General features: G+C 56.2%; 1 protein-coding gene across 6 annotated transcripts; it reads left to right on the top strand.

Moving 5' to 3' along the window:
• Positions 1 to 40: 40 nt before the first annotated feature.
• RUBCN (rubicon autophagy regulator) lies at positions 41 to 27963 on the top strand. 6 transcript variants are annotated; one of them, XM_082319797.1, is made up of 22 exons: positions 41 to 156; positions 6641 to 6794; positions 9247 to 9330; positions 10287 to 10446; positions 10622 to 10728; positions 11286 to 11426; positions 11633 to 11789; positions 12025 to 12573; positions 15146 to 15241; positions 15418 to 15533; positions 16017 to 16218; positions 16588 to 16689; positions 17489 to 17563; positions 20285 to 20345; positions 21383 to 21515; positions 21873 to 22018; positions 22383 to 22447; positions 22871 to 23109; positions 23511 to 23572; positions 23773 to 23926; positions 24304 to 24397; positions 25295 to 27963. In XM_082319797.1, the coding sequence occupies exons 1-22, from the start codon at positions 119 to 121 to the stop codon at positions 25456 to 25458; spliced, it is 3099 nt and encodes a 1032-aa protein (XP_082175923.1). In that variant the 5' UTR covers positions 41 to 118; the 3' UTR covers positions 25459 to 27963. The 6 variants fall into 6 exon arrangements, with proteins under 6 accessions (XP_082175923.1, XP_082175919.1, XP_082175924.1 ...); XM_082319798.1 differs by lacking the exon at positions 41 to 156 and adding an exon at positions 430 to 450; XM_082319794.1 differs by lacking the exon at positions 41 to 156 and adding an exon at positions 2602 to 3210.
• The last annotated feature ends 7 nt before the right edge of the window (positions 27964 to 27970 follow it).

The raw sequence follows: 27970 nt of genomic DNA on the forward strand, positions 1-27970 counted from the left end.
GCGGCGCGCGGTGCATGCCGGGAGCTGTAGTTCACGGCGGGGCGGGGCGGGCGCTCGCCCCCACGTGACGGTGGCGCGGCGGCAGCGGGGCGGCGGCGGGGCCGCGCGCGCGCCCGGGATGGAGGTCGGGCCCCGCGAGGGGCGCGCGGAGAGCAGGTGGGGCCGCGCGTGGGGGGCACGGCGTGACGCGACGGGGTGCGCGAGGCGGGGGAGAGACACGCGTGTGCGGGGGGCCTGGCGGGGCGGCACGTGTGCGTGTGTGTGACACGGCGGCGGGGGGGGCAGGACTCGCCGGGGAGGTGTGCGTGTACCGGCGGACAGGGCCTGCGTGGGAGGCGTGGCGGGGGGGGTGGGGTGGCGGGCTGCTCTGCGTGGGTGTCTGTGCCGGGGGCGTGGGGGAGCGTCTGTGCTGGCATCGGGGGCGAGACACGCGTGGGGGCCGGGTCTTGTGTGCGCACCGGGGGTGCACGCGTGGGGTAACGGGGCGCGCGTGCACGTTACCGGGGACGCGGCGGGGAGCGCGGGGCGTGCAGGAACACGGGTGGCAGCAGCGCCGGTGCGCTGGGAAGCGCTAGGGATGCGCGGGGGCGTCCGGGCTGCCCCCGGGGAGCTCGTGCGCTGCGTGAGCGCGCGTGGGAGCGCGTGCGCGCCCCCCGCACCGGGGCCCGGGCGCGGGGGTGCTTGGGGGTGAGCTGGGAGGGAGCAGCCCCCGCTCCCCGTGCCGGGTGCGGATCGCGGAGCGTGCCGGCTGCCGCCGCCGCGGTCCCTCGTGGGGACGAAGCACGGGGCGAGCTGGGCTGTCAGAGCGGCGTGCGGCCACCTTCGCGCCCCCGGGGCCAGCGCAGGGCTCCGCTCCCTGCCCCGGGCGAGCGTCCCCGCCGCTGGAGGGGCGGTGACGGCCGCAGACGCCTGCCCTCGGTACCCGGCGCTCTGTCCCCGCTACGGTGGCGACGGCAGCCCTGCATCGGCCGCGGCCAGGGCAGCGGCTGCCCAGCCTCTGCTTCGCACGCCTTCTGCTTAAGGGCGAAACCGTCCCGCCCCGACGCCGTCCCGGTGGCTCCGCAGCTTGCTGCTCGTGGATCGCCTCTCCTTGCCCTCCTGGCAGTCGGCTGCGTCGCCCGTTTTCGAGGAGCTGAAAAAAAAAAAATCTTCAGCTGCTCTTTATTTCTGAAGGCGAGGCCCCGCGCCTGCGTCGGGCGGTGAGGATGGCCGTGCTGCGGTGACTTCGCCCGCGTGGTCTTCGTTTATGCTTTAGGCATGGTTTTTCTGGTTAGCATTTGTAAAAGCAGCAGAGGTGGTTCCCCGGAGGTGTTTTGATGACGAGCCCTATTTATTTCAGGTTTTTGCACATCTTCAGCCTTTGCTTTGTGCTTTGGTTTTGTCCTGGTGCTCACAAGCGCAGGGTGGACGTTGGATGGAAATGGGAGTGTTGGCTGGGGAGGAGGGAGCAGCTGAAACTTGATATGGGAGAGAAGCATTCCTTATCTGAGGGGCTCAGCTAGCGGCTCTATTCCTGCTAGCCCTGTCAGCCGGGAAAATGCTACCAGTGCTTTTAAAGCTATAGCGTGGGTTTGGGGTGCCTTTTGATTTGCACGGTTCAAGCTATTCTCCCTCTTTAGCTGATGCTTCAGACCCAGCAGGTTCAGAAAGGTAAAAGGAATTGACTGCATTTACTTCTTTTTCTTTCCAGAATCATCTTTGTGCATTTTCTTGCCTTTGCAAGTGCAAGTCCTGCACTAACAGACTCTACCGTCGTGTCACTGATAGGGCTGACGTGGTGCCACCCCCAGCACTCCCCTGGGGACGAGGAGAGCATCGTCCCCTCCAGTACTGGCACATGGGGGGGGTGCTTGTTCTCCTGGCTGTCACCGGTGCACTGTGGAGGATCCTGGCACAGGCCTTGCACAGCCTCGTTGTCCTTTGTGCAGATGGTTTAGCATTTTAATTCCCGGGGAGGGGCCATTTCACTACAGACTGTGGCCGTGACTGATAGCGATAGGATAGAGGTCACTGGATCCATCTTCCCATGGATCATGAGAAATGCAGAAGCAAAACTTATTTTGCTGAAGTCCGTTCTTCTGCTGGGGCAGGAGAGGAAAATGAGGATCTTGTACTGGGTTTTGCTCTCTCTGAGCAGCAGGTCTGAAATGCATCGGGGAGCAGGGGCTGTAATGCCCATGTCCATCGAGGCATGCCAGGAAGGTCAGAGCCTTCATTCTGCCGGGCAGAGAGCAGGGCTCTGGGTGCCTTGGAGCGGTGGGCGGGTGATGTGAGGGTCGCAGCAGCCCCCAGGGGGAGGACAGGGGCCGCTGGTCAGCCGGGCGGGTTAGCAAAGAGTTGCTGCCGTGGCTCCAGCACTGGCAAGGCCCAGGGACAGCAGGGCCAGAGGAGAGGGTCCCTAAGAGGAACCGGTGCTGGGAGCGATGGAGGAAGGTGAGCGGCTGGTCCAGGGGAGGTGGGTGCGGTGGGGGTCTGCTCTGCGTGTCGCTGCCTCCATCTGCCTACTGCTTGTTGCAGCAGGTCCTGTGCAGATCGAAACCCAGTGGATACTATCCCTGCTCCGCAGGTTGTGGTCATCTGCTTGTGGGAAGCTTCGCCAGGATGAGCAGGCAAGCTATTTGCCATGCTGGGAGAAGGCTAAAAAACACCTTTAATCCCTATTTTCTTCTCTCGTCCTTTGCCAGTGCAGAGCAAGAGTGCTCTAGCAAGCAGCCGGTCTGGGCTGCGTTTGCTGTGGGAGCCTTTTGTGGTTGTGCCTGCAGTTTTATACTGGTGCAAGCAGCCCTGCATTTCAGTTTCCCAGCCAGCCTGCTTGGCTCTCCCCGCCTGGACACTGCAGGGCTGAGCCACCGGGCTGGCAGAGCTCTTCTGGCTTCCTCCGCCTCGTCAGCCACTCCCCGTGGCTGCAGATAAATTGCACGAAGCCTGCCTTTTTTTTTAATCCCATTTCCCAGCAGTGCCGAGCCTGCTGGAGGAGCAGGCGGGGAAGCCGGAGGAAAGGGGCTGCTGGTTGTCTGGGAGACCCGGGGACGACGAGGCAGGAGCAGGCTGTGCGCAGCGGCTGGTTACACGGCGCCTTCGGGATCTGCAGGAGGAACCGGCAGCCGGCACAGGAATGTCCTTGGAGAACTGGAGGATGTCCCTCCATGACCTCGGCATCCTCAGCCCGACCTCTTTAGTGTGCTAAGAAGGATCAAGAGACTCCTCCAGGTAGAGGACAGTTCAAGCGGCCATTGCTAGATGCCTCCCGCAGAGCACAGGCAGATGTTGTTTGCAAGAAAGACAAGCTTTTTTTTTTTTTTTTTTGATACTAGCTATCTGTGTGATTCTGTTTTGGAATTGGGATTGGTTTTATTTTAAATGAAGAAGTTCACCTGAGTCAGCAGCATGGCTCCCTGCCTCTGCTGTGAGTCACCTTTGCTGACTTGGACCAAGAGAAGTTCCTACCCTTGCTGTCATGGAGGGGCTGAGAAAGCCTTGGGCGAGCACGCAGCATTTCCCTGACGTTGTCAGCAGCAGCGGCATTCAGCCATTTCTTGCTCCAAGGCTGGATTCTGTCTCTTATCACTCCAGTGCAAAAGGTTCAGTTATATTTGGAACAGTTCCCGACAGCGGGTGGGTGTTGCTGTACCTGAAGACAGAGTTTGTGGTGGTAAAGCAAGGAAACCCAGTGCCAAGTTTATGGAGCTAGTGGCTAAAATTGGAGGCTGGATCAGAGGTCATCTTTAAGGAAGGAAAGGGATGCGGCTGAGGTCTCACCAGTGCTCCAGCAGCGAGGGCCCCTGCAAACACCCTCGGCTCTTCTGGCTGGGGGACCAGGTTCTGCTGGAGCAGGAGAGCAGAAGCACGCGTGGTTCTTGCAGGGGAAGCTCTGCTCGTGTACTGTGACCTCTCTGGGGTGCGTTGCTCGCTTTGCCCTTCCTGTAAGTTTTCACAATGTGATATGAGTTGGTCTTACCCCATGTCAGCCTTTCTTTAGCACTAGCAAAGGAAATTTCTCTTTATTCAAGAAAAACCAAGCAGATTTCTCAATATTGCTCTGAACACCTGCTGAAACGGGGAACTTGAGGGCAGCTGGTACCCAGGCTGTGGCCATCTCTGCTGGCAGCCCCGGCTCAGGCCCTGTCAATGGGAGGGGAACAAACCCTGCTGCTAATTCAGGGTTAACCCACGAGTTCAGTTCAAGCTGAAATGTGGTTAGCTGCACTGTGTCTCGATGTCCCTGCCACCTGCAGCCAACTATATGGGTCTTTGTTTCTTCAGCCTTGTGTCACTGTATGCTTTTCAGCATGCACCATGTTCCAGCCCAGAAACAACTGGGTATCGGTAGGGTCTTGTGCATCCAACTTGTGAACTGCTTTGGGACAACAAGTCCCATGGGATACTTACTGTCTTAGAGGGATTTAAGTCACTTTTGGTAGCGTCTGAATTACCTCTGCAAAGGTGCTTTCTTTGCGCTGCTTGTTCCCTACGTGCTTGAGTTCAATGTTTTAACATTTTAAGGTTATTTCGTTCGAGGATTGCTTAACCTTAGTCTGCCTGTGCTAGGAGGGAGCTGCGACTCCAGTCTGTTGGATCCTGGTTTCCTACCTCTGGGGAGATGCACAACTCCTCCTTTAATGGGACAGGTCATTGGTAAGGCACGGCTCTGCGTGTCCTACCCCCGCTTCCCTGTGTGCGTCGCCTGCTTTTTATAGTGTGAAATAACAGGGAGTTTCCTTCCACCGACTTGGAAGATCAGCAGCATGGCTGAGCTTTCACTTGCGTTTCCTAACTCTGAGCATTAGAAATATCTGGGGGAGGAGCTGGTGAACTTTTGAGCTCAGTGGCTGCAGATGCTCTTTGACCGGGGACCAGCGATGCCGCTCTGGGCATCCACAGATGCCCAGAACATCATCGCCGATCCCTGGTCAAAGAACATCTACATCCCTCAGGGCAGGGATGAGAAAAGCCCATAAATTCAGGAGAATGGCTGGATTGGTTTTCTGTGTCTCCTTGAGTTGGATCTCCTTCAGGAAGCTGCTTTTGATTTGTATCCATGCTTTCTTCCTCAGTCTCTCCTGAGACAAGCCCTGACCGTGCTTGTTAGTCTAAGTACATCATAAACATATACATACTTCTTTATGCATTGCAGCTCTGTTTTAGAGCTCCCATGCTGTCAGGGTGACAGGCTTTGCTGGTGGAATGGGTTGGCTTCTGCATGGTTTAAGCTTAGGTGAGCACTGAAAGCGGTGAGGTTTCACTGGGGAGACCTTGCAAAGGGTCCAGCTTGAAGTGGAGCCAATATTTGATGATCTGCTTGTTCACTTAATCAGTTTTGCAATAACAAATGAGTCGCAAAAAGAGAACATTGTTGAGAAAAGCTTGGTTTTAAATATCAGGATTATGTTACTTTACTTTGTGCAGCAAGAGGTGTGCAGCCCACACTTTTCATCCACAAGCGTGAGAATGAGAGCCGTTTTAAATAATATTGTTTATTTTACATTTATTTTCCTTTTTTTTCTTTCGCTTTGGAAATCCAGTTTGTTTTGGGCAGTGAGAGGGATTAACAGCTGAAACACTGGCTTGTTTCGTGCCAGTTGAAAGGCTGGACTTTCATGCTAAGGTGTCACCCCCAGTGCTTCTGTTACAAGCCCTGCAGAGGCATGTTTTTTTGGCATTCACACCCCCAAATATACCTTGCAACATTCCTGTTGCTTCTGAGAGAGTGGCTCCTATCTGAATACGTGTTTCTGACAGCTGCTGTTCCTCTGGCAACGCTGTCAAACAGCTTGAGGGGGGATCTCAGTCATCCAAAGCTTCCTTCCCCAAAGCTGCTTTTGCATAGGCAAATGACGTTACCTCTCTGCACCATCACTCCTGCTTTATGGTGGATAATGGTGATTCCTTGCTGTACACTGGGCAGCTGAGGGGGTTGATCTCGATGGGAAATGCTGTGCAAGCTCTAGAGTACAACTGCAGTTTGCAGTTTGCTAATCTCTGTCCAGAACATGATGAACGCTTTTGCAAGAAAGTCAGCTTGTGCCTACAGCAGCTCTGGGGCCAGAGAGCAGCTGTACAGGTGGAGATGCAGATGAAGAGTTACCGACCTCGGAGTGGAGCCCTTCTGCATCCTGATGGTGCTGGAGTGCTTGATGTGATGCGTGTTGCTCGGGGAGCGCAGCTCTCTGTAAATGCAGATGCGGCATGGCCAGTGTCTGCTAGATGTGGTGGACATCGTGCCGTTGCCTTATGGATCCTGTACTCCTGACGTGCTGCTGCTCTGAACAGTCTCTGATAGAGAGTGTGAGTGAAGCAAGCAAGAGGCTGGCTGGAAAGATGTCCTCCAGCTTTCTTGGCCCATACTAAGCAAGTGGTATATTGCAGGTGCCATCACTCTTTGTTCTGGCTGTCTCCTGAGACCACACTGCTGGTGGCTACCAGTCATCACAAGCATCATTACGACAGGGCCTCTTGTCCACAAACCATGCACGGGAGACCACAGGGAGATGTGAGGTCCTTTAGCTCACCTTTGGTCGCTTCTGGACCACCAAAGGTTTCAGCCTGACCAGAGTCTCCTTGGAGAGAGTGCAATATCATGGTCCTGTTGTGACGCTCCTCTTGCTGTATATCTGGTGCAACTTGCTGTGTTCCTTTGCAGGAAGGAGCATTGGAAGCTGCTAGGCAACCTGAAGACCACAGTGGAAGGCTTGGTGTCCACCAGCAACCCAAACGTCTGGTCCAAGTATGGCGGCTTGGAGCGGCTCTGCAGAGACATGCACAGCATCCTCTACCACGGGCTCATCCACGACAAGGTAGGGCTCTGTCCTGCCAGCACTGCTCTGTCTGTAGCAGCTTCGGTGCCTGTCATGAGCAGGTGGGACGGTCCTGTCTGCCTGCAGCTTGCTTCAGTGCTTGTAGCACCGAGTGGGTACAACACTTGTAGCAGCATGGGAAATGATGGAAGCAGGGATTGAGCTTGCCTGGCAAGTGCTGTGGTTGTCAGAGGGACCTGGGTGCCTGTTCTTTCTATCTCATCCACCTTCAACGTGGTTTTTCTAAGTACCTGTGGCCCTTGTGCTGAGGCCAGCCCCTCTTTCCTTTCTTTCTGCTGCAGCCAAGCAATAAAGCTGCATTTGCAATGAGTCAGCCCCATATCCTCTGCACTTGGACAACTCACCAGTGAGGTCTGGCAAGAGAAACCTCGCATCTTTACTGTTTCTGGTTAGCTGTGCTAATAACAGGAGCTGGCAGCCAAATCCGCGCTCTGCGTGAATGGGATCTCTCTTTCCAGGCTCTCGTCATGCCTTGCAGTTGCTCACCCAGACGTTCCTCCTTCCATGGCTGCCTGGAAGAATTTCTCCTTCCCGCTTCTGTGCAGAGGCCTGAAGATCTCTCCTTCAGCTTGCAATTACCACCACAATTAATTTACAATGGAAAGTTGAAGCAAGCCCGCAGGGCATGCCTGGGGGCAGGCTTCCCATCGGAGGCTCTGCCACCCAGAGAGCGATGCAGAGAAGCGGGCGATGCAGAGGAGCCCCAGGCAGCTTGCACAGGCCAGCTGGGTCCAGGAGCAGGAAAACTGCACCTATGCAATGCTGCACCCGAGCTAATAATAAGCCTCCAGGAAGAGCCAGGCTGGCAGCTCATCCCAGCAGGGTGCTTTGATCCCTGGATGTGTTAGCTGCAGTCAGCACTCGTTATGGTCCTGCTCTGTTCCTGTTGGTCCCCAGTGGCGCGGGCCGGGGATGTTTGGGAGATCCGCGGAGAGAGACGCTGTTGTAGTAGTCACTTTCTAGAAGCTACCTTTTACGTGCGAGGAGTGCAGGGCTCCCTTCTGATAGGTGTGCTGTTAATAGGCTTCAGGAAGTGAGATTTAAATTATTTATATTCGTCTGTCTATTGGTAACAGTTCATGCCAGACCAGCAAAGCGGGACGGTGTGTTGTCTTCCTCGATGCTTTTACTATAGGCAAAGGCAGCTCTCTTACTTAGAAATGTCTCCCCTGCTTGGGCGCCTGCGACACCAATCAAGCTATAAGAGCTGCAAAGGGAGGCCTGTAAAAATACAGCTTCGTAACAGCAGTTTTCTCATAGCTGCTCCAGCAAAACACTTTTGCTTATTATTTTCTTACCAGCTTTTTTCCTACAACTGGGAATAAATAAAAAAAAGGTGAAAAAATCCATATGTACACATGAAGAGAACTAGGGTAAGAGGTTTTTAAGCTTTTGAGTGAATTTTATTTATTTGTCCAGAAAACCCCAATTCAATCTAGAGGACTAAAATTGCCATGTTAGTTCTCTAGTCTTAAAAAACCAAACCACCACCACCCCCCCAACAAATAAACCACAAACAGAACCCATTCTTCTGACACTTGTGAAAGAGGAAATAGAGATGGAAGAAAAAATAATCAGCCTTTAAATGAAGAGAGACATTTTGGGGCTGTGTTTACAGCTGATAGGGTGGTGAGGAAAACAGCAACTCTGCTGCAGTTCCTCTTTAATGGGAAGAATAACACAAACAAAATAATTCATTGTCTGAATAAAGCTGAGGCAAACAGCAGCAAAGAGCTGATAGAAATGCAAGGCCAAATTTCTTACCTGGGGTGCTCAGCTGTGCTGGGGTCCGCGGTGGTGGCTTGCATCAGAAGACAGCAATGTTGCTGGTTTTGCTGGGATGCGTTTCCATGTTGCCCTTCGTGTCCCCTCACTGAGGTCTGGCTCTGCAGTGCTGAGGCATCAGGATTCTCCTCCAAGTCCCGCTCCGGCAGGAGGGGGAACAGTGAAGTGGGAACTTGGTCAGCCTTGAACTTGGCAGACCTGCGGTTGGCCTTTAGGATCCTTATTGCACTGCAGCACGGATGTGAGCCTTTCGGTGCCACGTCCTGTCCCTGTCCCAAGACCTCTCTTCTCTCCACGGTATGAGGGACTGGGATCTTACCTGGTGGAAGAAGAGAAGCTTGAGGGATCTGTTGTCTGGTCACTTGTGGGCTGACCACAACTGAGAGGTCACCGTGGGAGGGGCAGGAGACAACTTATCTACATCAAGCCAGTGTTTGTTGACTTGATCCCTTGATCTACAAAACTGTGTTATACGCTTGCGTTGTTTCTCCCTTGCAAAGCAATGCTGCTCTTCCTCTGTCTATTTTCTGGCCCATCTTGCCAGGGTTAGGGGCTCTTCCCTCATGGTAGCATGGGGGTTAATGGGGGCTGTTGTCATTTAACTGGGACTTGGGTGGTGGTATCTAACCGCGCCTGTCCCGGGCAGGTGTGCTGCAGACAGAAGGATTACTGGCAGTTTGTGAAGGACTTTCGCTGGCTGAGTCCTGGCTCTGCTCATCACCTGGAGAAGGTGGGTTCTGGTGGGGTGGCCTTGTGTGCCAGCGGGGAGGGGAGAGGGCAGCTGGGCTGCGAGCCTCACCAGTGGGACAGCAGAGCCTTGGCTCTTAGCCTGCCATGGGTAAAGCGGCTCCATGGCTTGTGGAGGCTGAAGCAGCCATGTGTTTGCGTACAAGCCACGTCCCAGGAACTCGGAGTGGCTTGGGCTGAGACAATCGGCTGCTTATTTCTCCCAGGCCAGTCTCCAGCTCGGCTGGGCCGGCTGCAGCGGGCATCACCAAGGGAACAGGCACAAGCGGCGCTTGTGTGTGCACAGGGGTGATTCATGCCTCTATGCAAATCTCTCAAAGTCTGGGCTGTCCCATTTCTGAGTTGTGCCTTGAGCGTGCATTTCGTTCTCCCGTTCCTGGCTTGTGCCGACCACTGGCACATGGGGATGCTCTCAGCCCTCGGCTGCCCCATGCTGATGTCTGTGGCCCCCACGGCAGCTGGGCGCAAGGGGCTGGCCACTGGTGGTCCCTATGTCCAGCCTGCTGCTGGGGGGACGTGGGGTGTGACTCCGGTCCAGCTCTTCAAGCCGCAGCAGCCCAAGTGTTTAGCTTCCCCACTTAATGTGTCAGCAAGAACATGACCATCACCACCAGGATCAGGTTGAATTTGGGAGTGTGGGGTCCTTCCAGGTCAGGGGCGAGGCACACGGGTGGGAGAGCGTGCAGGAGAAATTCACAGTGCTGGTGGCTGTCAGAGGACTTTGGTCGCTGGCTGACCTTTGAAACGCTGTTCGTCCCTGGTGCTTTTGCCTCACTGGTGGCTGGGGAGCTGCTGGGACTTGTCCTCCTTCCCGCTGACAGTGACCGGCGTTGCAAAGCTGCCGTTATCAGGGGGGAACCAAAGCCGTGCAGTGGAACAACCCCTGCTCCCCCCGCTTGCCTCTGCACGTCTTAACCTGTGCCTGGCGTCCCTTTCCAGTTCATCAGCCTGCAGGAGAGTGGCCACCTCGACTCAGAGGGCCTTGGGGACCAGGCCATCGCGCAGCTGTGGCTGCAGCACAGCCTGCAGTGCCACTGCCTGTCGGCGCAGCTGAGACCACTCCTGGGGAACCGGCAGTACATCAGGAAATTCTACGCAGGTAAAGAGAAACAGGCCTTTTCCTTCTTATTAGGAAAATATTTAGCTGGTGGCGTTTCCAAGCTGTGTGGGAGTGAGGGGGGATGGCAGAAAAGGTGGTTTGTGTGTGAGCAACCGGTGCTGCCAAACCACGCCGGTGAGAGGGACCCCCCTGAGCAGCAGTTTTCTCTCCCCAGACACTGCCTTCCTGCTCAGTGACGCCCACGTCACGGCCATGCTGCAGTGCCTGGAGGCTGTCGAGCAGAACAACCCCAGGCTTCTGGCTCAGATTGACACCTCCATGGTGAGTTGAGGTCCCGGATTTTCCATCTGGGTCTCCCCAGACACTGGCTGGCTGCAGCTGCTTGTGTGAGTTCTCATTCCGGGCACACGAAGCCCTTGGACAAGGGACTGGACTTGGAAGTAGCAAAAGGGGTTCCAAGGGGGGAGGAGAGCTCTGGAGGAGCTGGTCCCTCCGCTGCCTGCATGAGCCTGGCAGGGGTTGGGGTGGGGGAGATGGCTGTGTGGAGCCTGTAGTGAGGTACCTCGCTTCTGGCTGGCGTCGAGGATTTGAGTATGAGGACCTGAGGACTGGTTCCTTGTAGGAGGCACCTCTAAAGGCTTCAGAGCCAGCAAGCAGAGCTGCCTGGTCATGAGGGACAGCCACCCTCAGAGGGGACGAGCAGCACCCCAGGACACCTGGGTGCCCGCTCCTGCTGGCGATGCCAGTGACCCGCCGTGCAGCCCCGTGCCAGCTGCCCCCTCCCCAGAGGAGGGAACAGCGGCTGCTTTCTTTGCACAGAGCTCCCCAGAGAAAGGCAATTAATGAGGCTTCGTTAAATGGGGGCTGTGTTCTTTCAGCTGGCCGGCACGTCACTACCATCCCTGTGCGTGTCAGGTTCTTCTGCTGGTACAAGAGAGATGTATGACCATGACGCTGAAGGACAGGAGAACCGTCTGCCTGAGGCACTGGGCTGCCTGGATCATTTCACTGAGAGCCTGGTAATTTCCCAACGGGAGCCTGCCGTGTAGCTGCGAACAGAAAGCCCCTTCCCTTCTGCACCGCGGCATTTTTCCCTCCCCATCCTCCTGCTGCATCCTTTGCTGGCTGGTGACCAGGCGCTCACAGGTCAATTCCTTTCCGTTGCTGCTCCTTTGACGTGTAGCCCCATAAATGCCGATTTATTAATGGTGCCACCTCTCTTCAGCTTACCAGGAAGAGTGACGGTCCGCCTCCGGTGACCAAGAGTCAGAGCCTGACTGCCCTCCCCGCGTCCCCATACATCCCTGCTGCAGGCTGCACGCAGCAGCGCTGCTTTGGGTCCTTCTCCAGCCTCCACCATCCAACCTCGTCTGGCCTCTCAGGTAATGAGGGTGGGCTGGGAAGCTCAGGATAGACCCAGAAAAGACTCTGCCTTTTTTCTGGTCTTGAAATCATTGTGCTGGATGCGTGTGAGGAGATCTCTGCCCACGCTGGGAGGGAGATCCCTGGCCTTTGCCTGTGGTGGGTGGGCGTGCTGGTGTGAAGCCACAAGCTTATTGCTGTAGGGTGATCTGCTTGTGTCAGGGCGTGTGACATCCTGCTCCTGCCTCTGTCCAGACAGGAGACCAGCAAGCTCCTACGTCAGCTCCAGCTCTAGCCAGCCCCAGGAGCGCTGCCCGTCCACCCGATCCTCCTCCTTCAGCGAGGGCAGGTCCCTTCTGGAGCAGCCCGGCTCTGCTACCCGCTTCCGCGTCCCCTCACCTAAAGACCCCTTCTCTCCGGCCAGCGAGATGAGCTCCAGCACCACCAGCCAGAGCGAGGACACTTGGACGGGGAGTCAGGATGATCCGCAGAGTGACGCTAATGATGGGCCGGAGTACCTGGCCATTGGGAACCTGGGGCGCCGGGGCCGGGCATGCAGCAGCACCAGCACCAGCAGCACCAAGAGCAGTAGCTCCAAACTCTTCTCCTCCAGCAGCTCCCAGAAGCTGGACTCGGTCTCATCCCTGGGGGAGCAGGGGGCAAGTGGAGGTGGAAGCAGGGGCCCGAGCCTGTTGCGCCGCTCCAGCTTCTCGGAGGGACAGTTGTTGGCTCCGCAGGGCATCCTCAAGAAGAGCCATGTGCGCTCGCACTCCGACACCAATGTGGCTTCGGGCAAGTTGCACGGTAATGGCAGCTTTTGTGGGATGGCTTTGGGGTGTGGGAGTCCCTGGTACCGGGAGACTGATGCTGGCCAACCCTTTGACCCCATGGATCAGGTTGGCAAGGGGAACAGTGGGCGAGCGGTTGGGAAATTTGGTCTTTGCCCTTAGCTTTCCTGCTCTGTACTGGAGTGATGGGCTCACATCTTCCTTCTCAGAATGCCCTGGGCCGGTCTGTTGTTGGTATTGGCAGCTTTTACCAAAAATTTAGAAAATGGCAGCGATGCTGTGGCATTAGCCATCCTGCTTCCCCACTGGCCTTGCCTGGCTGGGGCATGGGGCCATGGCAGGGCACTGGGCTGAAGCTTGGGCTCATCCTACTGGTAACCTGCTGGGTCCTCCTGTGCTCTTGAGTGTGTGAATGCATGGTGGAGGGGAGCGGGATGTGAGGGGACAACCAGTTTGTGGGAGTCTGCCCCATCGGTACTGCCTTCGTGGGAGAAGTGGAGGTCCTTGCTGAGTAGTAACCAGTCTGTCTCTGTTTTCTCTCCCTTAACGCTGCCTTCCTCCTCCTCTGTCTGCCCAGGAGGCCTCAGGGATATCACCATTATAATAGAAGATCCAGTGGCAGGTTTGGGAGCCAGTATAACAGCCCTTCATTAGTGATCATGGCATCAAGTTCAGGATTTCCATCAAGCCATTTGTGTCCATTTAGAAAACCAAAAAAATTCTTTCTTCCCTGTCTCCCAGCTGGTGCTTTGAGGGATGGTCAGGTTTATGCATGCGACCTGACTGAAGATCCCAGCTTGGTTGTTGGGAGCAGTGGACCAGACCAAGAAGGGTGCCCAGCTCCCCTGCATGGCATTAGGGAGTGCTGGCCACTGAGTCCCCGAGCTGCATCCCCTGCCCTTCCCTCCACCCCACTGCCTCGGGAGCCAGGAGAGGTTTTGTCTCTCACCTAGCGAATAAGGGCTGGCAGTTAAGCAGGCGTGGGCTTGAACATCTTATCTTTCCTTTCATTTAGTGGGTCTGTGGCACAGGGAGGTTTGATGTTGGCTGAATTCAGCCGTGTCCCAGCCAGCTGTGCTTGCACCCACAGCCAGGACTCCCAGGTGCTCGTCTGGGCTCAGGGCAGGTTTTCCCACTGAGCAGAGGTGCTGGGATGCTGCCATCCCTTTGCTCCACGTGCACAAAGAGTCAGCAGCTCAAAAAAATGGGCTGTTTTCTTTTGCATCCATTGAAGAGCGGCACTGGGTTTGCCAAGCTCACGTCTGGGTGCTGAGGGCTCTGCGGCTGGGAAGGCTCCTTCGTGGAGGTGGCGGGCATTCAGACAGAGGTGTCCAGCCCTGTGTCCTGCTCCAGCAGAGGATGCCGAGCACTGCCTCGCTTTACCCTTCAGCAGTAGGCTCTATCGTACGTGGCATCCCCCAGGCTGGTGATCACGAGGTGGTTTCTGTGATGGTTTTCAGCAGGGTTGAGGTGGCTGCAGGATACCCTGCCAAGCTGCAGTGATTAGCTGTGAGAGCCTCCCACCCTGACGGGTCTCCTTTGTCACCCAGCCTGTGGGGTGGCTTGGTCCCAAGCCCCATCCTGGTGGCTGCCGCTTCATGGTTTTGGCCCCGGTGTTGTCTTCCCTTCCAGAGTCCCACGGCGATCCAGGCGGAGGGAGAGGTTCTGGAGATGTTGGTGTTGGTGGGCTCAGGAGCCTCCAGCCACATCAGGGTTATGGCACAAAGCTGGGAACAAAGAGGAGTAGGATGTTGAGAGGATGGGGTTGCCCTTCTGTTGTGCTCAGGATGTCAGCCGGCGCCTGCCCCATGTCCACACCCGTATGCTCCTGTCCCGCTCCAGTCAGGGTGTTTTCAGTCTCCTTCAGCAGTCCTCCGTCACCCAGGCACTCCCCGGGGCCATGGCTCTCCGTAGAGCACCATGTGCTGTTGGTCTCCGGTCAGGCCAGCTCCTGGCAGTCCCCGCCAGCTCAGCCTGGCAGGGAGTTGCACCACAGTGCGTGCGTGGGGCAGAGCCCTGCCCACAGCCTGTGTAGGTCACCTTCAGCACTGCAGCCCAGGCTCCAGGGTTGTGTGCGGGGAACCCTGGCTTCTAGTTGAGCAAGAGCATGTCCTTCAGATGCCTCCTTCTGCTGTTGTCCAGGCTGCTTTGCAGGGCTGGGAGCCCCAGAGATCCCTCAGCTGCTCAGGTTTCCCCTTGTCTCCTGACTCTCTGCCCTGGGGGATAACTCTTCCCTAGGAGATGCTCCAGCAGGAAGAAGGGGCTGGCAGAGGCGCTTGCTGGAGCCCATTGTGTCCCCCAGCTGTGCTAGGGGGTAGAGAGAGGAAGGCTCGGGACTCGATTGCTCCGTGGCTCTCAGGAGCTTCTCTCTTTCTTTCCTCTCCTCCTCTCCTGCCTGAAATGCCCTTCTAGTTTTGTCCCCTCCTGGGCTTGCCCTCAGCTGTGGCACGGAGCAGGAAGATGTCCCTCCTTGCTTCCCATCCATTTGTGCCTGCCTGTGTGATGCTGAGCGCCTTTCATTTCACCCTGTGCAATGGCTCGGTGCCTCCAGGATACTGATGTGTGCCTGGTGTTGTCTTCCCTTCCAGAGTCCCACGGCGATCCAGGCGGAGGGAGAGGGCCGGTCTCTGCTTCCACCCAGAGCAGTGAACTGAGCACACCCAGCTCCCTCTACATGGAGTACGGTGAGTACAGCCAGCCTCAGCGGGGACGCTCGCTCCTGGTCAGGCTCCTCCATCGGCTGTGGTGGCCTCAGCTTCTGGCATCTGCTTAAGGGATGCTGGCCGGGCACTGGCAGGGCTCGTTCACATGGGGATAGCAGCAGGTCCCTCCCTCATATGTTTTTCTCTTGCTTTTCTAGACTCTGGACAGTACCTGAGCTCGGGGGAAGGGATGTTCAGAAGACCCTCGGAAGGGCAGTCCCTCATCAGCTACCTCTCTGAGCAGGACTTCGGCAGCTGTGCAGACCTGGAGAAGGTGAGGGAGGCAGCAGCAGCCTGTGTGCATTGGAGAACGTATCTTACTGCGGGTTCAGTGATACTTCCCTCCATGGGGAAGATAGTCCCATAGTATTTCCTGCTGTAGACCTGTGCGTGGAATTTCAAGGTTGAGCTCCTCAGTGGCGTCTGGCAGCCAGGATCTGCCCATCCAGTATATACACAGCAGCTTTGCAATGTGTTAGGGCTTCTCAGGGACAAGGGCTGACTCCCCAGAGTGAGTGTGTTGCATATCCTCTTCGCAGGATGACCCTTGTGTTTTGTGAGAATTCTGGTGCCCAGGAAGGCTTTAGTTTCTAGGTCCTCATAGAAGAGTTGGGTTTCATGGGGTCAGCAGGGATTAAGGTCTTTCTACTCCATAAGTAATAAGCTCTTCCCTGTCACAGGTGGGGAACAAGACTTTACCAAGTCTTCCTAGTTTCTCCATAGTACAGCCTTGAATGCTTTTGCTCTTGCCTTGCAGGAGAATGCCCACTTCAGCATCTCAGAGTCCCTGATCGCTGCCATTGAGCTGATGAAATGCAACATGATGAGCCGGCAGCTGGAGGAGGAGGAGGAAGACAGCGACAAGGAGATCCAGGAGCTTAAACAAAAGATTCGCATTCGGCGCCAGCAGATCCGCACCAGGCACCTGTTCCCGACCGGCCAGGAGATGGGCTCAGACAGTGGGTGATGTGTTTTGGGCTCATCGGCTAGGGGGATGTGGGTTTTCTGTCCATTGCCTGTCCTTACAGTATCCTGCCTTCCTGCCTGTTCGTGGGAAACAATCATATTGCTACCAGTGCTGCAGAGATTTGTGAAACTCTGCTGCTATTGAAGACCATAATGGGGCTGATACTGTACATTGATAACACTTGTGCGCTGCTGGCGCTGAGTTGTGGACTGTAATTTAATTTTGAACCCATAGTGTTTTCCATCCTTGACCTCCACCCCTCCCTGCCCTGGCCATACCTGGCTATCAACTTCTCCCTTAGCTGTCAGTGATCCTTCAGACCACTTCCATTGATGGCCTGCCTGTGTTGCATTTCTCCCAGGTCTTGTGGCGACAGACAGTGGGTCCCAGTTCAGCTCCCATGGCTCCATGTGGCTCTCTGACTCCGGCTCCGCGGAGGATGTAGAAGAGTACGAGATCCAAGGTAGGAGGGAATGGCTGTGTTGGCTTCTTGCATAGAGACAGACATCTCCTTGGTGTGGTTGTGTTGAGGTCAGTCCCGCTGAAGAAGAGCATGTCCCTCTGGCCTTCAAGATGGCTTTTCCCAAACAAATGGCTGAATTCTGAGCATGAGCAGAGCAACCAGTTTCCCTCGTGTGGTGGCATGACTTTCCTTCGAAATCCTCTGTAATCCTCTAGCATTCAGTGCCTCTGGCTGCTAGGTGGTTTCCATTTCATTGCCTCATCCACATAGTGGCTGTCACAGCTAGAGAGAGGTGGGAGAGCTGCCATCCTGCTCTCCTCCTCCCCAGGCAGAAGGAGCCATAGCTCTGACCACTTCTCTTGAGTGGCAGTGGTGGGCGCTGGTCACGTCCTGACCTGTAATACCTGTAGTCTCTGCTCCTGGCAGCTTGGGTGGCTGAGCTTATCATCCACAGGAGACCTGTCTGGGTCTCTGGGTGTCCCTTTCCTTCAGAGCCTTGTTCATCCTCCGAGGTGGATGACATACTTCTCAGCAGTACCTCCATCTCACTGACTTTAAAAAGAAGATGGAGCAGTCCCATCTCCAGCTATAAACTTCTCGTCTCTTGACTGTTGATGGCAAAGCCCTCCTTTCAGTCCCTGAGGGCTAGACTTTGGGCTCGGTTTTGAAGCCCACGGAGGGGTGTGTGAATTCAGTTCTGGGCTTCTCTTGTGCAAGTGCTGCTCTTGTATTATGCCCTTTCTCTTTGGCCTGGCTGAAGCACTGAAGTCAACTGTTTTGTCATCACCGTGTTATACAGATGGTAACGATGGATCTAACCTGATTCAAATGTCCAAGAACGGCCTCTCAGTGTCAATGGCTTCCTTGTTCTCAGGTAGTACCCCGCAGTGCTTCCCTGTGGCACGCGTGCGTGTGTGTGCAAGGTGTGTGTGTGTGTGCACGTGCACACTTCTCAGAAATCTGCCTGATTTGGGATCTGTGAAGAGTATCATCCAGATGACAGCAAGAAAAGCCGTGGCAGGATGATATGGCAGGATGGAGCAGAGAGGAGGCAGAGGAGCTCTGCCGTGGGCTCCATCCCCCAGGGTGTTTGGCCATGCAGTATTTTGGGTATACCAAACGTGCCTGCTGTGTTGAAGACCTGTGTTGCCTGGGGTAGGGCTTGGCAGGGCGATGGCACAGCTTTGTGGCTCTGTAGCTGCTGAAGGCTGAGCCTGGGCTGGATGAGAGCAGACTCCTCTACAGTGTGGGACCAGGTCTCCATCCCAGGTGCCTTGGGGACCGTTATCCTGCCTGACTTGGCAGAGCTGGCATGCCGTAGCTCTGATCTGAACCACGGCCAACCCTTCCCATCCTGCTCAGACTTGACTTGGAGAAGAATCCTTCCAGAAAGAAGTCGTGGAGGGAGAAATAGTGAGAGCAGAGAGGGCACAGGCAGTTTATTCATGCTAGAGGTCCTGAGCACCAGGATCACATGCAGCCAGGTCTTGCTTAGAGTTTTTACTGTTTACAGCACTACTAGATAATCCTTCTGGTCTGCTGGCTGCATTTAAATAACCTTCATGTGCTCCCTGTTTGCTTTAGCAAGGGAACAGCCTACGTGGGCTGCTGCTGATCTCTGCTGTCAGGTGTTTGGCACCAGTACGTCGCTCCTGCTGGAGACGCTGGTGCTCAGAGCTTCCCAGCCCAGGGGTTTAATCCAGGGGAGCTCATCCTGGCCTGAAGCTGGCATACAGGGGCTGGGGTGACATCCTTGGGTTTGGGGGCTATTCGCGAGCCTCCTGGGGACTACCCTACCTGGTGATAGCATTGGCAGCAGAAGCGTTTTGGGCAGCTAACTGGAGGCATTTTGGGGAGTGTCTGCAGTTAAGGTTGGGAAGCGAGCGGTGGTAGGATCCCAGTGCTAGCTCCCACGGGAGCCTAGGGTCAGATTTGGCTCCCTCTGCCATCCCTGAGACGATGCCAGTGCCTGAGTGTGCCCCATAACACTTGGCCCACACTGTGCTGCGTGTGCCCCACTGTTTGCTCGTGTTCATCGTAGCCCAGGACCATACGGCATCTTCCTGCGCAGAGCTGAAGGCACTAGAGCACGGCAGGTATGTCTGGCCAGTGCCCTGCGAGGTTGAGAGGCTATTTTTGCCTGAATTCCCTGTTTTCTGCAGCTAGAAGTCCGTTTGCATGATGTAGATAGGTGGATTCCTTAGCATTAGGACGCTTTCCTGTGCCTGTTTCTAGCAATGGATGTCAAACAAGGAGGGTCATCCATGCTGAACACCACTAGCGTGAGTCTGTAAATTTACGGGAAGGACTGGGACTTGCTCCGCTTGCTGCCAGGGCAGCCCCGCTCTTCCTATGGGAGCCGATGGCTCGGAGGTGGCACTCTTCACTCAGTCAGGTTGTGATTCCCTTGCCCTCAGTGTGCGGTTGGTGCCTGGCCAGGATCGGATGGGCTCCATGTGAGTCCACATAGCCGACCTGCTTGGGGTGGAGGAGCAGGGACCCCGAGCTGTGCCTCCTCTAGCCAGGCACTGGGCCTGGGTCGGGGGGAGGCGCAAGCCTGTGTTTGGGGGTGGTGTGGTCACTGCACACCCCATTCCTAGAGCTCCCTAGAGGTACAAAACAGGAGACCTGCTGGGCTGAAGGTTGTGGCATTGGCCTCTCTTCTGTCCTGACCTGTAGTACTTTCCCCTTGCATGCTCTCCTTCCCTTTTCTGGGAGTCTGTCTGCAGTGAAGCAGGGTTTCTGCCTGCCTTGTACTGCTGGGAGAGTCTTCTGTCCCAGGGTCCTTCCACCGTTAAGATGAATTCTCTGTCAAGGTTTAACTTGCTGGAGTGAAAGAAAGATGAGTGATGAAGGCACCGCTGGGTACTGCCTGGTACCCGAGGCTGGCACCGAGGAAGGATGCAGGGCAGCCCAGGGCTGCTGGGGAGCTGATGGAGGGGTAGAGGGAGCAGGACCCCAGTGTCCTGCACCTTATCTTGGACCCCTCTCTCCTCGGGGCCTTGGGCCCCTCTGTGGCCTCTGCAGAGCGCTGGCCCCGGTGGCTGCTGGCCCGCACTCTGCATGGACGCTGATGTGTCTCTGGAGCGCTGGGCTTAGGCTGCCAGCCCTGGCTGCGCAGTCGCTGACAGCCTGTGGCATGGCCACCATCTGATCTTACAGGTTCCAGTCAAGTAGAGAGAAGGGCTCTGCATCCCATTGCTAGTCCCCTGCAGCATCTATACTGTGTGTAGACAGCTACTAAACCTTCTTGCTAACCTTGCTGTCCTGCCCTCCTAGCTCCTGTGTGCGTACTGTTTCAGGACACGTCACTGTTAGGACTTGGTGTGTGACCTGTACCAGCAGCCACCTCTCTTCCCCCAGACCCCAGGCTCACTGTTTTCACAGCATCCCACCACATCCTTCCCTTGTAACTCCAACAGGCGACTGATTAGACTGCACCTCTCCTTGCTGCTCAGTGCCACTGGTAGAAGTTGATGCTGTAGTTCACGTGCTTTTGAACAGCTTGATGAGTTTTTCAGTGAAGCTTTGGTTTGAAATGAGTGTATCCTCCTGCCCTGCCCCATCTGCTCCACCTTGTCTGTTTGTGATTCAGATGCAGACATCAAGAGGAACCCAGACTCCAGCAGGAAATCCTTTCTCTCCTCGGAGTCCATGTACGTCTTCAACTCTTGGCGAAACATCTTGGTACCAAGTTCCCCTTCCTGCCCAACTCTGCCCTTCCACATGCATCAGCTGTGTTTTGCACAGGAGTGGACATTCCTCCCTCCCTCCCTTTACTTAGCAGTGGGGCACTGGGTCCTAGTCTTAAATTTGGGAAGCAGCACCTGGGATCATCAGGATATTCACATGAGGTAGATATGATACGGACTGGTGTCAGGAGAGATGCCCATACCCCTTAGTAGGTAGGAGGCTGGGGAGGGGACCTGGCACAACCTGGAGCATCTGGACAGGCTGCTGGCTTGCTGCTGGCTTGCTGCTGGCTTGCTGCTGGCTCTGAGCCTCCCCTGCCTCCCCACTCTCAGCTGGGACGGCCTGTTAGGCTACATGGTGCTGCCACCTTCTCTCCAGCCCTTGCTGCTCTGCTGTGACCCAGAGGTGGAACCGCTGGCACACAGCGATGCTCACAAACTCTCTGTGCCATGCAACAGCAGCTTAAACGTGAAGTGCTGAGCCCTTTCCCGGTACTGCCCTGGGGTGGAGAGGTGGGGGCTGTGGGGAGGTGAATCACAACCTGTTTTAAGCACAGCTGCTGTGTTAATGCTGTGAAAACAAAACCTCTTTGGGATGCAGGGACCCCTCTGCTCGTTGGGTGAGATGCACAGTCATGTCCCTGCTTGGCAGCTTGTTGGATAGGTTTGTACTGGGAGAGCAGTTACTTCTGGCTTGTACGGACACTGGCTCTCACTTTGCAGCTTCCTCTGCAAACAGGCACAGGTTTTGTCAAGTAAGATATGTTTTTCTTACCTTTCTAAACAGTTGTTGTTGTGCCATTAGCCAGCTTTGCTTGGGGGCAGCTGCAAAGACAGAAATCAATCAATCACGTATATCAATTCTAAGCCTGTGTAGCAGTGCAGAAATAGGGTAGCAGAGTTGAAGGGAGCATCTTCGGCCTGAGCTGGGACTGGTGTCAGGGGCTGTGAGGAGGGCACAGCTGTGAGAGCCGGCACTAACCACTCCCTTTGCTGTCTAGATCCCACTCCTTCCTCAATTCCAACTCAGCAGAGGCCGTGGCCATGGGCTTGTTGAAGCAGTTTGAGGGCATGCAGCTCCCGGCTGCCTCTGAATTGGAGTGGCTGGTTCCCGAGCACGACGCTCCGCAGAAGGTAGGGGTGTGAGTCCCCGGTCACCGATTGCATGTGATCTTCTCCGAACCCCTGGCTTCAGCCCACTGCTGAGGGGCTTTGCTAGTCCCGGTGATCCCTTTGTGGAGTTGGAAGAGGGGTTTTGTCCAGGCTCCGGAGATGGGTGCAGCTGAGCAGGGCTCTGCTACCGCAGCCTCCTACAGCAGAGTGCCTGGATCCCTGGGGACGTCCCTTCTCCAGCCCCATTCAGCTGGAGCAGCAGCTCAGTGCCTGGCAGTTTTCCAGAGGGCTGCAGTTGCAGGTTTCTGGCAAGCCAGCCAGGTGCCTTGCCTTTGCGGCACCAGGTGGAGATCTGACCCTGTTGCCTGCCTCTCCCAGCTCCTGCCCATCCCTGACTCTCTGCCCATCTCTCCTGACGACGGAGAACATGCCGACATCTACAAGCTGAGGATCCGGGTGCGCGGAAACCTGGAGTGGGCCCCACCACGACCACAGATCATCTTCAATATTCACCCAGCCCCAACGTAAGGACCCGCGCGGCCGAGGGCTCTCCGGGGACCTGCCCTTTCCAACCCTTTTCCGTCAACACCAAGGTTTATTATCCTCTCCTTCCAGCTTGACCACCAGGGCTTCCCTGCTCTGAGCCTGGTAAATCCACAGTGGTCGCCACCAGCAGCTAGTGCTGGGAGATGGAGCCAGTGCCTGCGTTTGGTGCCTTTGGTGTGCACCAGGGCACAACAGGGCTTTTCCCCTTGGATTTGTTGTCCACACTTAAGTAGCAAAGCATGTGGCTGTCTCTGCCATCCAGACCTGTGCCAGTGCCTGTCCTCTGGTGCCAGGTGCCGTCAGGGCTGGACTCAACGCATGTTGTCTTCTGTCTCTGAGCAGGAGGAAGGTGGCCGTGGCCAAGCAGAATTACCGGTGTGCAGGCTGTGGCATCCGGACTGATCCTGGTGAGTGCTGGGACCCTGACCTGTAGCTGGAGAGTGGGGAAGAACCTGTGAACAAGTGGGAAGATGCAGAGTGGGTGGGCAGTGTCAGAGCTGAGCGCAAGGTCGGTGGGGAAATGGTACACTGCCTTTGCCAGCTCTGCCTAGGTTCTGCTGTGGGTACAGCTGCAGAGCTCTTTGACCAGCTGTGTTTCCTGAATGTGTAGGCAGATGTGGCTGCATGAGACTGGACTGTGGTCCCAAATGCTTTTGCAGTTGACAGGAGTGCTTGCAGACCCCAGTATTGAGCGCTCTGGGGCTGGAGGAGGTACCGGCAAGGCAGACTGCCTTGCTTGTTGGAAATGCTGAGCAACGTTGGGAGTCCAATATGTGGTTGGGCAGAGCCCATGCCTCAGTTGACCTCCCTGTCTGCCTGGGTTTGGCCAGATTACATCAAGCGGCTGCGGTACTGTGAGTACCTGGGGAAGTACTTCTGCCAGTGCTGCCATGAGAACGCCCAGACAGTCATCCCCAGCCGCATCCTGCGCAAGTGGGACTTCAGCAAGTACTACGTGAGCAACTTCTCCAAAGACCTGCTGAGCAAGATCTGGAGTGATCCGCTCTTCAACGTGCAGGATATCAATCCTGCCCTGTACCGGAAAGTGAAGTCTCTCAACCAAGTGTGGGTAAGACCCTTTCCACACCTTCCTGAGTGGGGTTTGGGTGAGGTGGGTGGCTGCCAATTGTAAACCATGTTCCAGGGAAGCTGGGAAGAAGGGGATATTTCGGGTTTTGAGGCTTAAAACCTCAGCACCGTGGGTTTCCATACACTTCTTGTTCTTTGTCCAGTAATGTAGGAATTTCAAAAGGAATTTCTGCCTGGTGTCCAGCTGGGCTTCGGTTTATCTCCTGGAGCACGTGAGGATGGTTGTACTCACTTTGCCCTGCGTGGTGTAAACACTTCGGTAGCAGGGGAGCAGCAGCTGAGGAGCAGCGGTCGTTTCAGCAGCGCAGGAAGCGGGGCAGACCTGCTTGGCCAAGAACTGTGCTCTGTTTACTGATTCTTGTGTCCCTCCTTCCTCTCCAGCTGCTGCGAATCCAGCTTTTCCATATGAAGAACATGTTTAAGACGTGCCGGCTAGCTAAAGAGTGAGTCCTGGTCTGTGAGATGAAGCTGTTTTGCTGTCCTGGATCTGTCCCATGGCAATTTGCATTGGGGATCTGTGCAGCCTGTGCAATGAGCAGTGGGGGGAGAGGGGAGTGGAGGGGGGAGAGAAAGCAGAAACAGTGGAGAGAGGGGGCTTTGTGGAGTTGCTTTGCTCTGAGCTCTGGTTTCTCTGTCCCTGCAGCCTCTTAGACTCCTTCGATGCGGTGCCTGGCCACTTGACGGAGGATTTGCACCTCTACTCGCTGAGCGACCTCAGCGCCACAAAGAAAGGGGACCTGGTGCCTCGCCTGACTGAGCTCCTGAAGGCAGGCAGCCTACACGTTGAGAAGTGCATGGTAAGGCCTCCTCGCCTGCCTCCTGCATGGCTCCACACCCTTGGGAGCAACCTTTGGGAGCAGACTTTCCTGCAAAGATAACTGATGGGGAGGCCTTTGACGTGCAGGGCAGCCACCAAATTAACTGATTCAATGCTAGCTGCTCCTGCCTGCTCCGCAGAGCTCCTACCCAGCACGTGTGGGATGTTTGTTACCCCATTTTGGCTCTCCCCCATCCCTGACACATGTTGATTCTGCCTTGCTGCTCCATGCTGGGGAAGGGCTGTCCCATATAGTTAGAGCAGGGCACCATGTCCTGCTCCACTCCACCTCCTGCCCTGCTTGCCAGGGAGATGAGGAGCATTTAGCTGCTTTTTCCTCACCTTTTCTCCTTCCAGCTGTGCCAAGCCAAAGGCTTCATCTGTGAGTTCTGCCAGAATGAGAGTGACATCATCTTCCCCTTTGAGCTCAACAAGTGCAAGATATGTGAAGGTGAGATGCTGGGGAGAAGCAGGGAGGGGACAGACCCTGGCACCACCAAGGTCTGCCTCCAGTTTGAGTGGCATTAGTGCTAGCGAGAGGTACAGAGCCAGAAACAGACAGACCAGAGTGCCTCTGTGCATGGCCTCTGTCTCTGCACCATGTTATCACAGCAGCAGATCAGCATTATAACGGTGTTTGGCCAGAGCTGCTGGTGTGGTGGAGCACGTAGGTCCCTTCCTGACCACGCTACGTGCTGCCTGCCCCAGCGGCAGCAGGCAGTCGGGTTGTGACTGCAGCAAGCGCATGTCTGGGAGCCTTGGTGTCCCTTCTGCTGTGGTTACGGGACAGGCTGCAGCTTGCCCACAGCCCTGCTTGGATGGCCAGAGCTGACCTTGTAGAGCAGAGAGAGCCTGAAGGCTTTGTCTCTGTGCCCTTCCTGCCAGCCAAGAAATCCCCAGGCCCCTTCAGGAGTCATCCTTGATAATGCTCAGTACTAATGGCCAAGCAGAGCTTGTCCCTGCAGCTTGGCACCAACCTCTGAACTGGCTTGAAATGGCTCCTGACAACATGCAAGCCTTGGTTTGACAGGCGCAGTGCCAGAGAAAACTTGGGGCAGAGTCACTGTTTCCTTGGAGAATCAGAAAAGTTTGGGGAGGGACCTTGTGCAGAGCAGGAAACCTCCCACCTGTGCTCCCAAAGGCTTTGCAAGCCGGTGTAGGGACTCTGCAGCATGACTTCTTGCTGCTTCCAGAACGGTGCTGGAGCCCCACTTCTGGTGCTTGTTCTGCCATGGCTTTGGTTTGAAGTGTCCTCCTGGACAAGCCTGGAGCATCCCTCCCTGGGGTGCAGAGCATCAGGCAGTCTGTGTCAGTCTCTGCCAGCTCTCAGCCATGTTCTCCCTTGCAGAGTGCAAAGCCTGCTACCACAAATCCTGCTTCAAATCCACCCGCTGTCCCCGCTGTGAGCGGCTTCAGGCCCGGAGAGAGCTGCTGGCCAAGCAGAGCATGGAGTCCTACGTCTCGGACTACGAAGACGAGCTGGAGCAGCCAGAGGTAGCGGCAGCCACATGAGCCTCTTGCAGCGGAGGAGCAGATCATGGGTTTATTTACATGCGTGGCCTTCATCACCAGAGACTGAGCCACGCGGACTGAAGATGAGGACTGTCAGGAGGCCTGGAGCGCTGTCTCGAAAGGATCTGTTTTCCCCCATGCAGTGGTGCTGGGCTGGGGAAGGAGCATCTTCCATCATCCAGGTCTGCTCCAGGTACCACTCGCACTCCCCGATGCCTTTGCTTGGGGAAAGGCGGCTGCTCCTGCCTGTCCTACAGGCAGACCAGGGACCTTTTCCGAGCAGTTGTTCATGCTGGACCAGGCAGGGCTGTGCTGCCAGTCCCCGTGCCCTGCTCCCTGGCAGGGGTCCCTGGGGGACCAGCGCTTTCTGCTCATCCGCTGTATACTAGGAAGCTCTGGCCATGTCTGCTCTTTGGAGGGGGGAATCAGCTCTCTGAGTCCTCCGATTCCCTGTCCTGCTGCTGGGGGTCGTGTGCATGGAGGGAGGGTGGGAGTTTGGGGTTGGTTGTACATTTAACAGCTCCCTTTCTAAAATCTGGCTTGGGACAGTGCCAGAGAGCAGTTGCTCTCACTCCAGGATCAGAACAGAGGAGGTGGCAGTGGTGAAAATGCCAGATTTCTGCCTTGCCTCTCCGTGCCATCTGTGCTGAGCTGCTTTCCCTGCCCTCTGCCCGCAGCCTGTGCTGCAGAGGGGCATTGCCCCTGGAGCAGCCGCACAAGGGGACCAGTGCTGCCGAGCTTTCGGTGGAGGCAGATCCCCATGGTCGGAGGATGCAGCAAGCGAGGCTTCCAACCCCGCTTCCTCCTCTTGCTGTCAGTCTGTCCTCCTGGGGGGGACATGTTGTCCTCTAAGGGTGACATGGGACCTTGCTCTTGTGGCACCAGGACCTGCCTTGTGTACAGCTGCCTTCTGCCCGAGACCTGTCGGGATGCGGGTGAAGGCTCAGCCCTCCGGCCACATCCCCTGAGCCTCTGTCTCACTTTGTTATTTTAGGTTGGGTTTTTGTTTTTTAATCTGCTGGATTTGGTTTTATTTTTTAATGCAGTTATTTGTATTTTTAACTTTGTGTTCCCCCCCAAGGAGGAGCTGCTTGAAATGCCTCTTTAGGGGACACACGATCTGCTTGGGACTCACTGGTATAAAACCTCCAGGGCTGTCCTGCTCCTGGTTCCTCACCCCTGGATGGGGCTGGCATTTGCCAGGTGTCCCCTCTCCCAGCAGATCTCCTGCTCCCCTTTGGAGAGGGGTCCCTGAGCCAGGCAAAGCCTTGAGGCTTCCCGGCTGCGGTGCAGCTGGGTGGCCAGGCAGCATGCTTGCAATGGGGGGTGCATGGGGGAGAGGGGTTTGGCACTGGGGTGCTGCAAAGGGTTGGTCCATCGATGATGCAGAGCTGCCTGCCATGACTGACAGCTCCGTGGGGTCAGACCCAGCGGTACAAGGCAAGCTTTACACTCTGGGGCTAGCGGTCAGTCGAGGAGGTGCCTCTGCATCGCAGGGGGATGCTTTAGCCCATGGCACGGGTGAGTGTCCAGCACCACCTTAGCGTGGGTGGGATGTGGGGTGGCAGTGGATGGCCATTTGGAAGGATGGTGTGGCCTGTGTATGTGCGAGAAGGGTGTTGAGGAACTGGGGAGCAATACACTGGCAGAAGGCATCTAGGGGCAATGGCACTTGGTGTCCTGGCTTGAGGCTGGGATGTGACCCCTCATGGGCTGTCCCTGTGGGGGTGGCAGGGGTGGGGGTGAGAGGCTGGGACAAGGAGAGGTGGCCACGGGGCTTGCTCGGGGAGGGTGGCTGCAAGCCCCGCTGCTGGGAGTCAGGCTGCTGCACAGCAGCATCTCTCCCCTGCTCCGCAGCATCCTGACAAAGCCAGGTCGAGCCTGGGAAAGGGGGTTCAGCTCCCCACTCGCTCCCCTGGGGTTTTTGCCGCCTCCTGTCTTGCTTCTGCTTGTTTTCCCCAGGGGAGCAGCTGCTCTCCCCTTAGCTCTCGTCTCTGCAAGCCCTGGGGCTGCCAGACGCTGGTCCGCCTTGGTCTTGCCTGTCCCCAGCCCCAAGCTGAGCCCTCCCGCTGCTGCCCGCAGCTGGCACCCCCTTCCCTGGGGCTGCCTCAGCAGCACACCTCCATCCACCCTGTTTTGTTTGAAGCACTTTAATGTCATGGGACAGCAGCTGAGAAGCTGTCTGCGTCTCTTTCTAGAAGCACTGAGTACATTTAGAGAAGAGGGAAGGGATTTTTGCTTATTTGTGGTTTCTACCCTCTACCATGGACTTTGTCTGGAAGCAGTGGACTTGCAAACCCGGCGGAGGTCTCCAGGGCAGGGTTGTGCCCAGCACTGACCCTGCTGCCCAGCACTGACCATTACGAGTAACACTGGAACTGGCCAAGGCAGTGAGCTCTTTGCAAGGGCGAGCGAGGGGCTGCCCCAGCCATCAACTGGAGCCCTCCTCACGGGGCTATTGCACAGCAGAGCAACGAAAATGCCGTCCCTAATAAACTAAGTTAATAAGGGG

This window comes from Platalea leucorodia (assembly GCF_965183815.1).
Source record: "Platalea leucorodia genome assembly, chromosome: 8".
NCBI lineage: Eukaryota > Metazoa > Chordata > Aves > Pelecaniformes > Threskiornithidae > Platalea > Platalea leucorodia.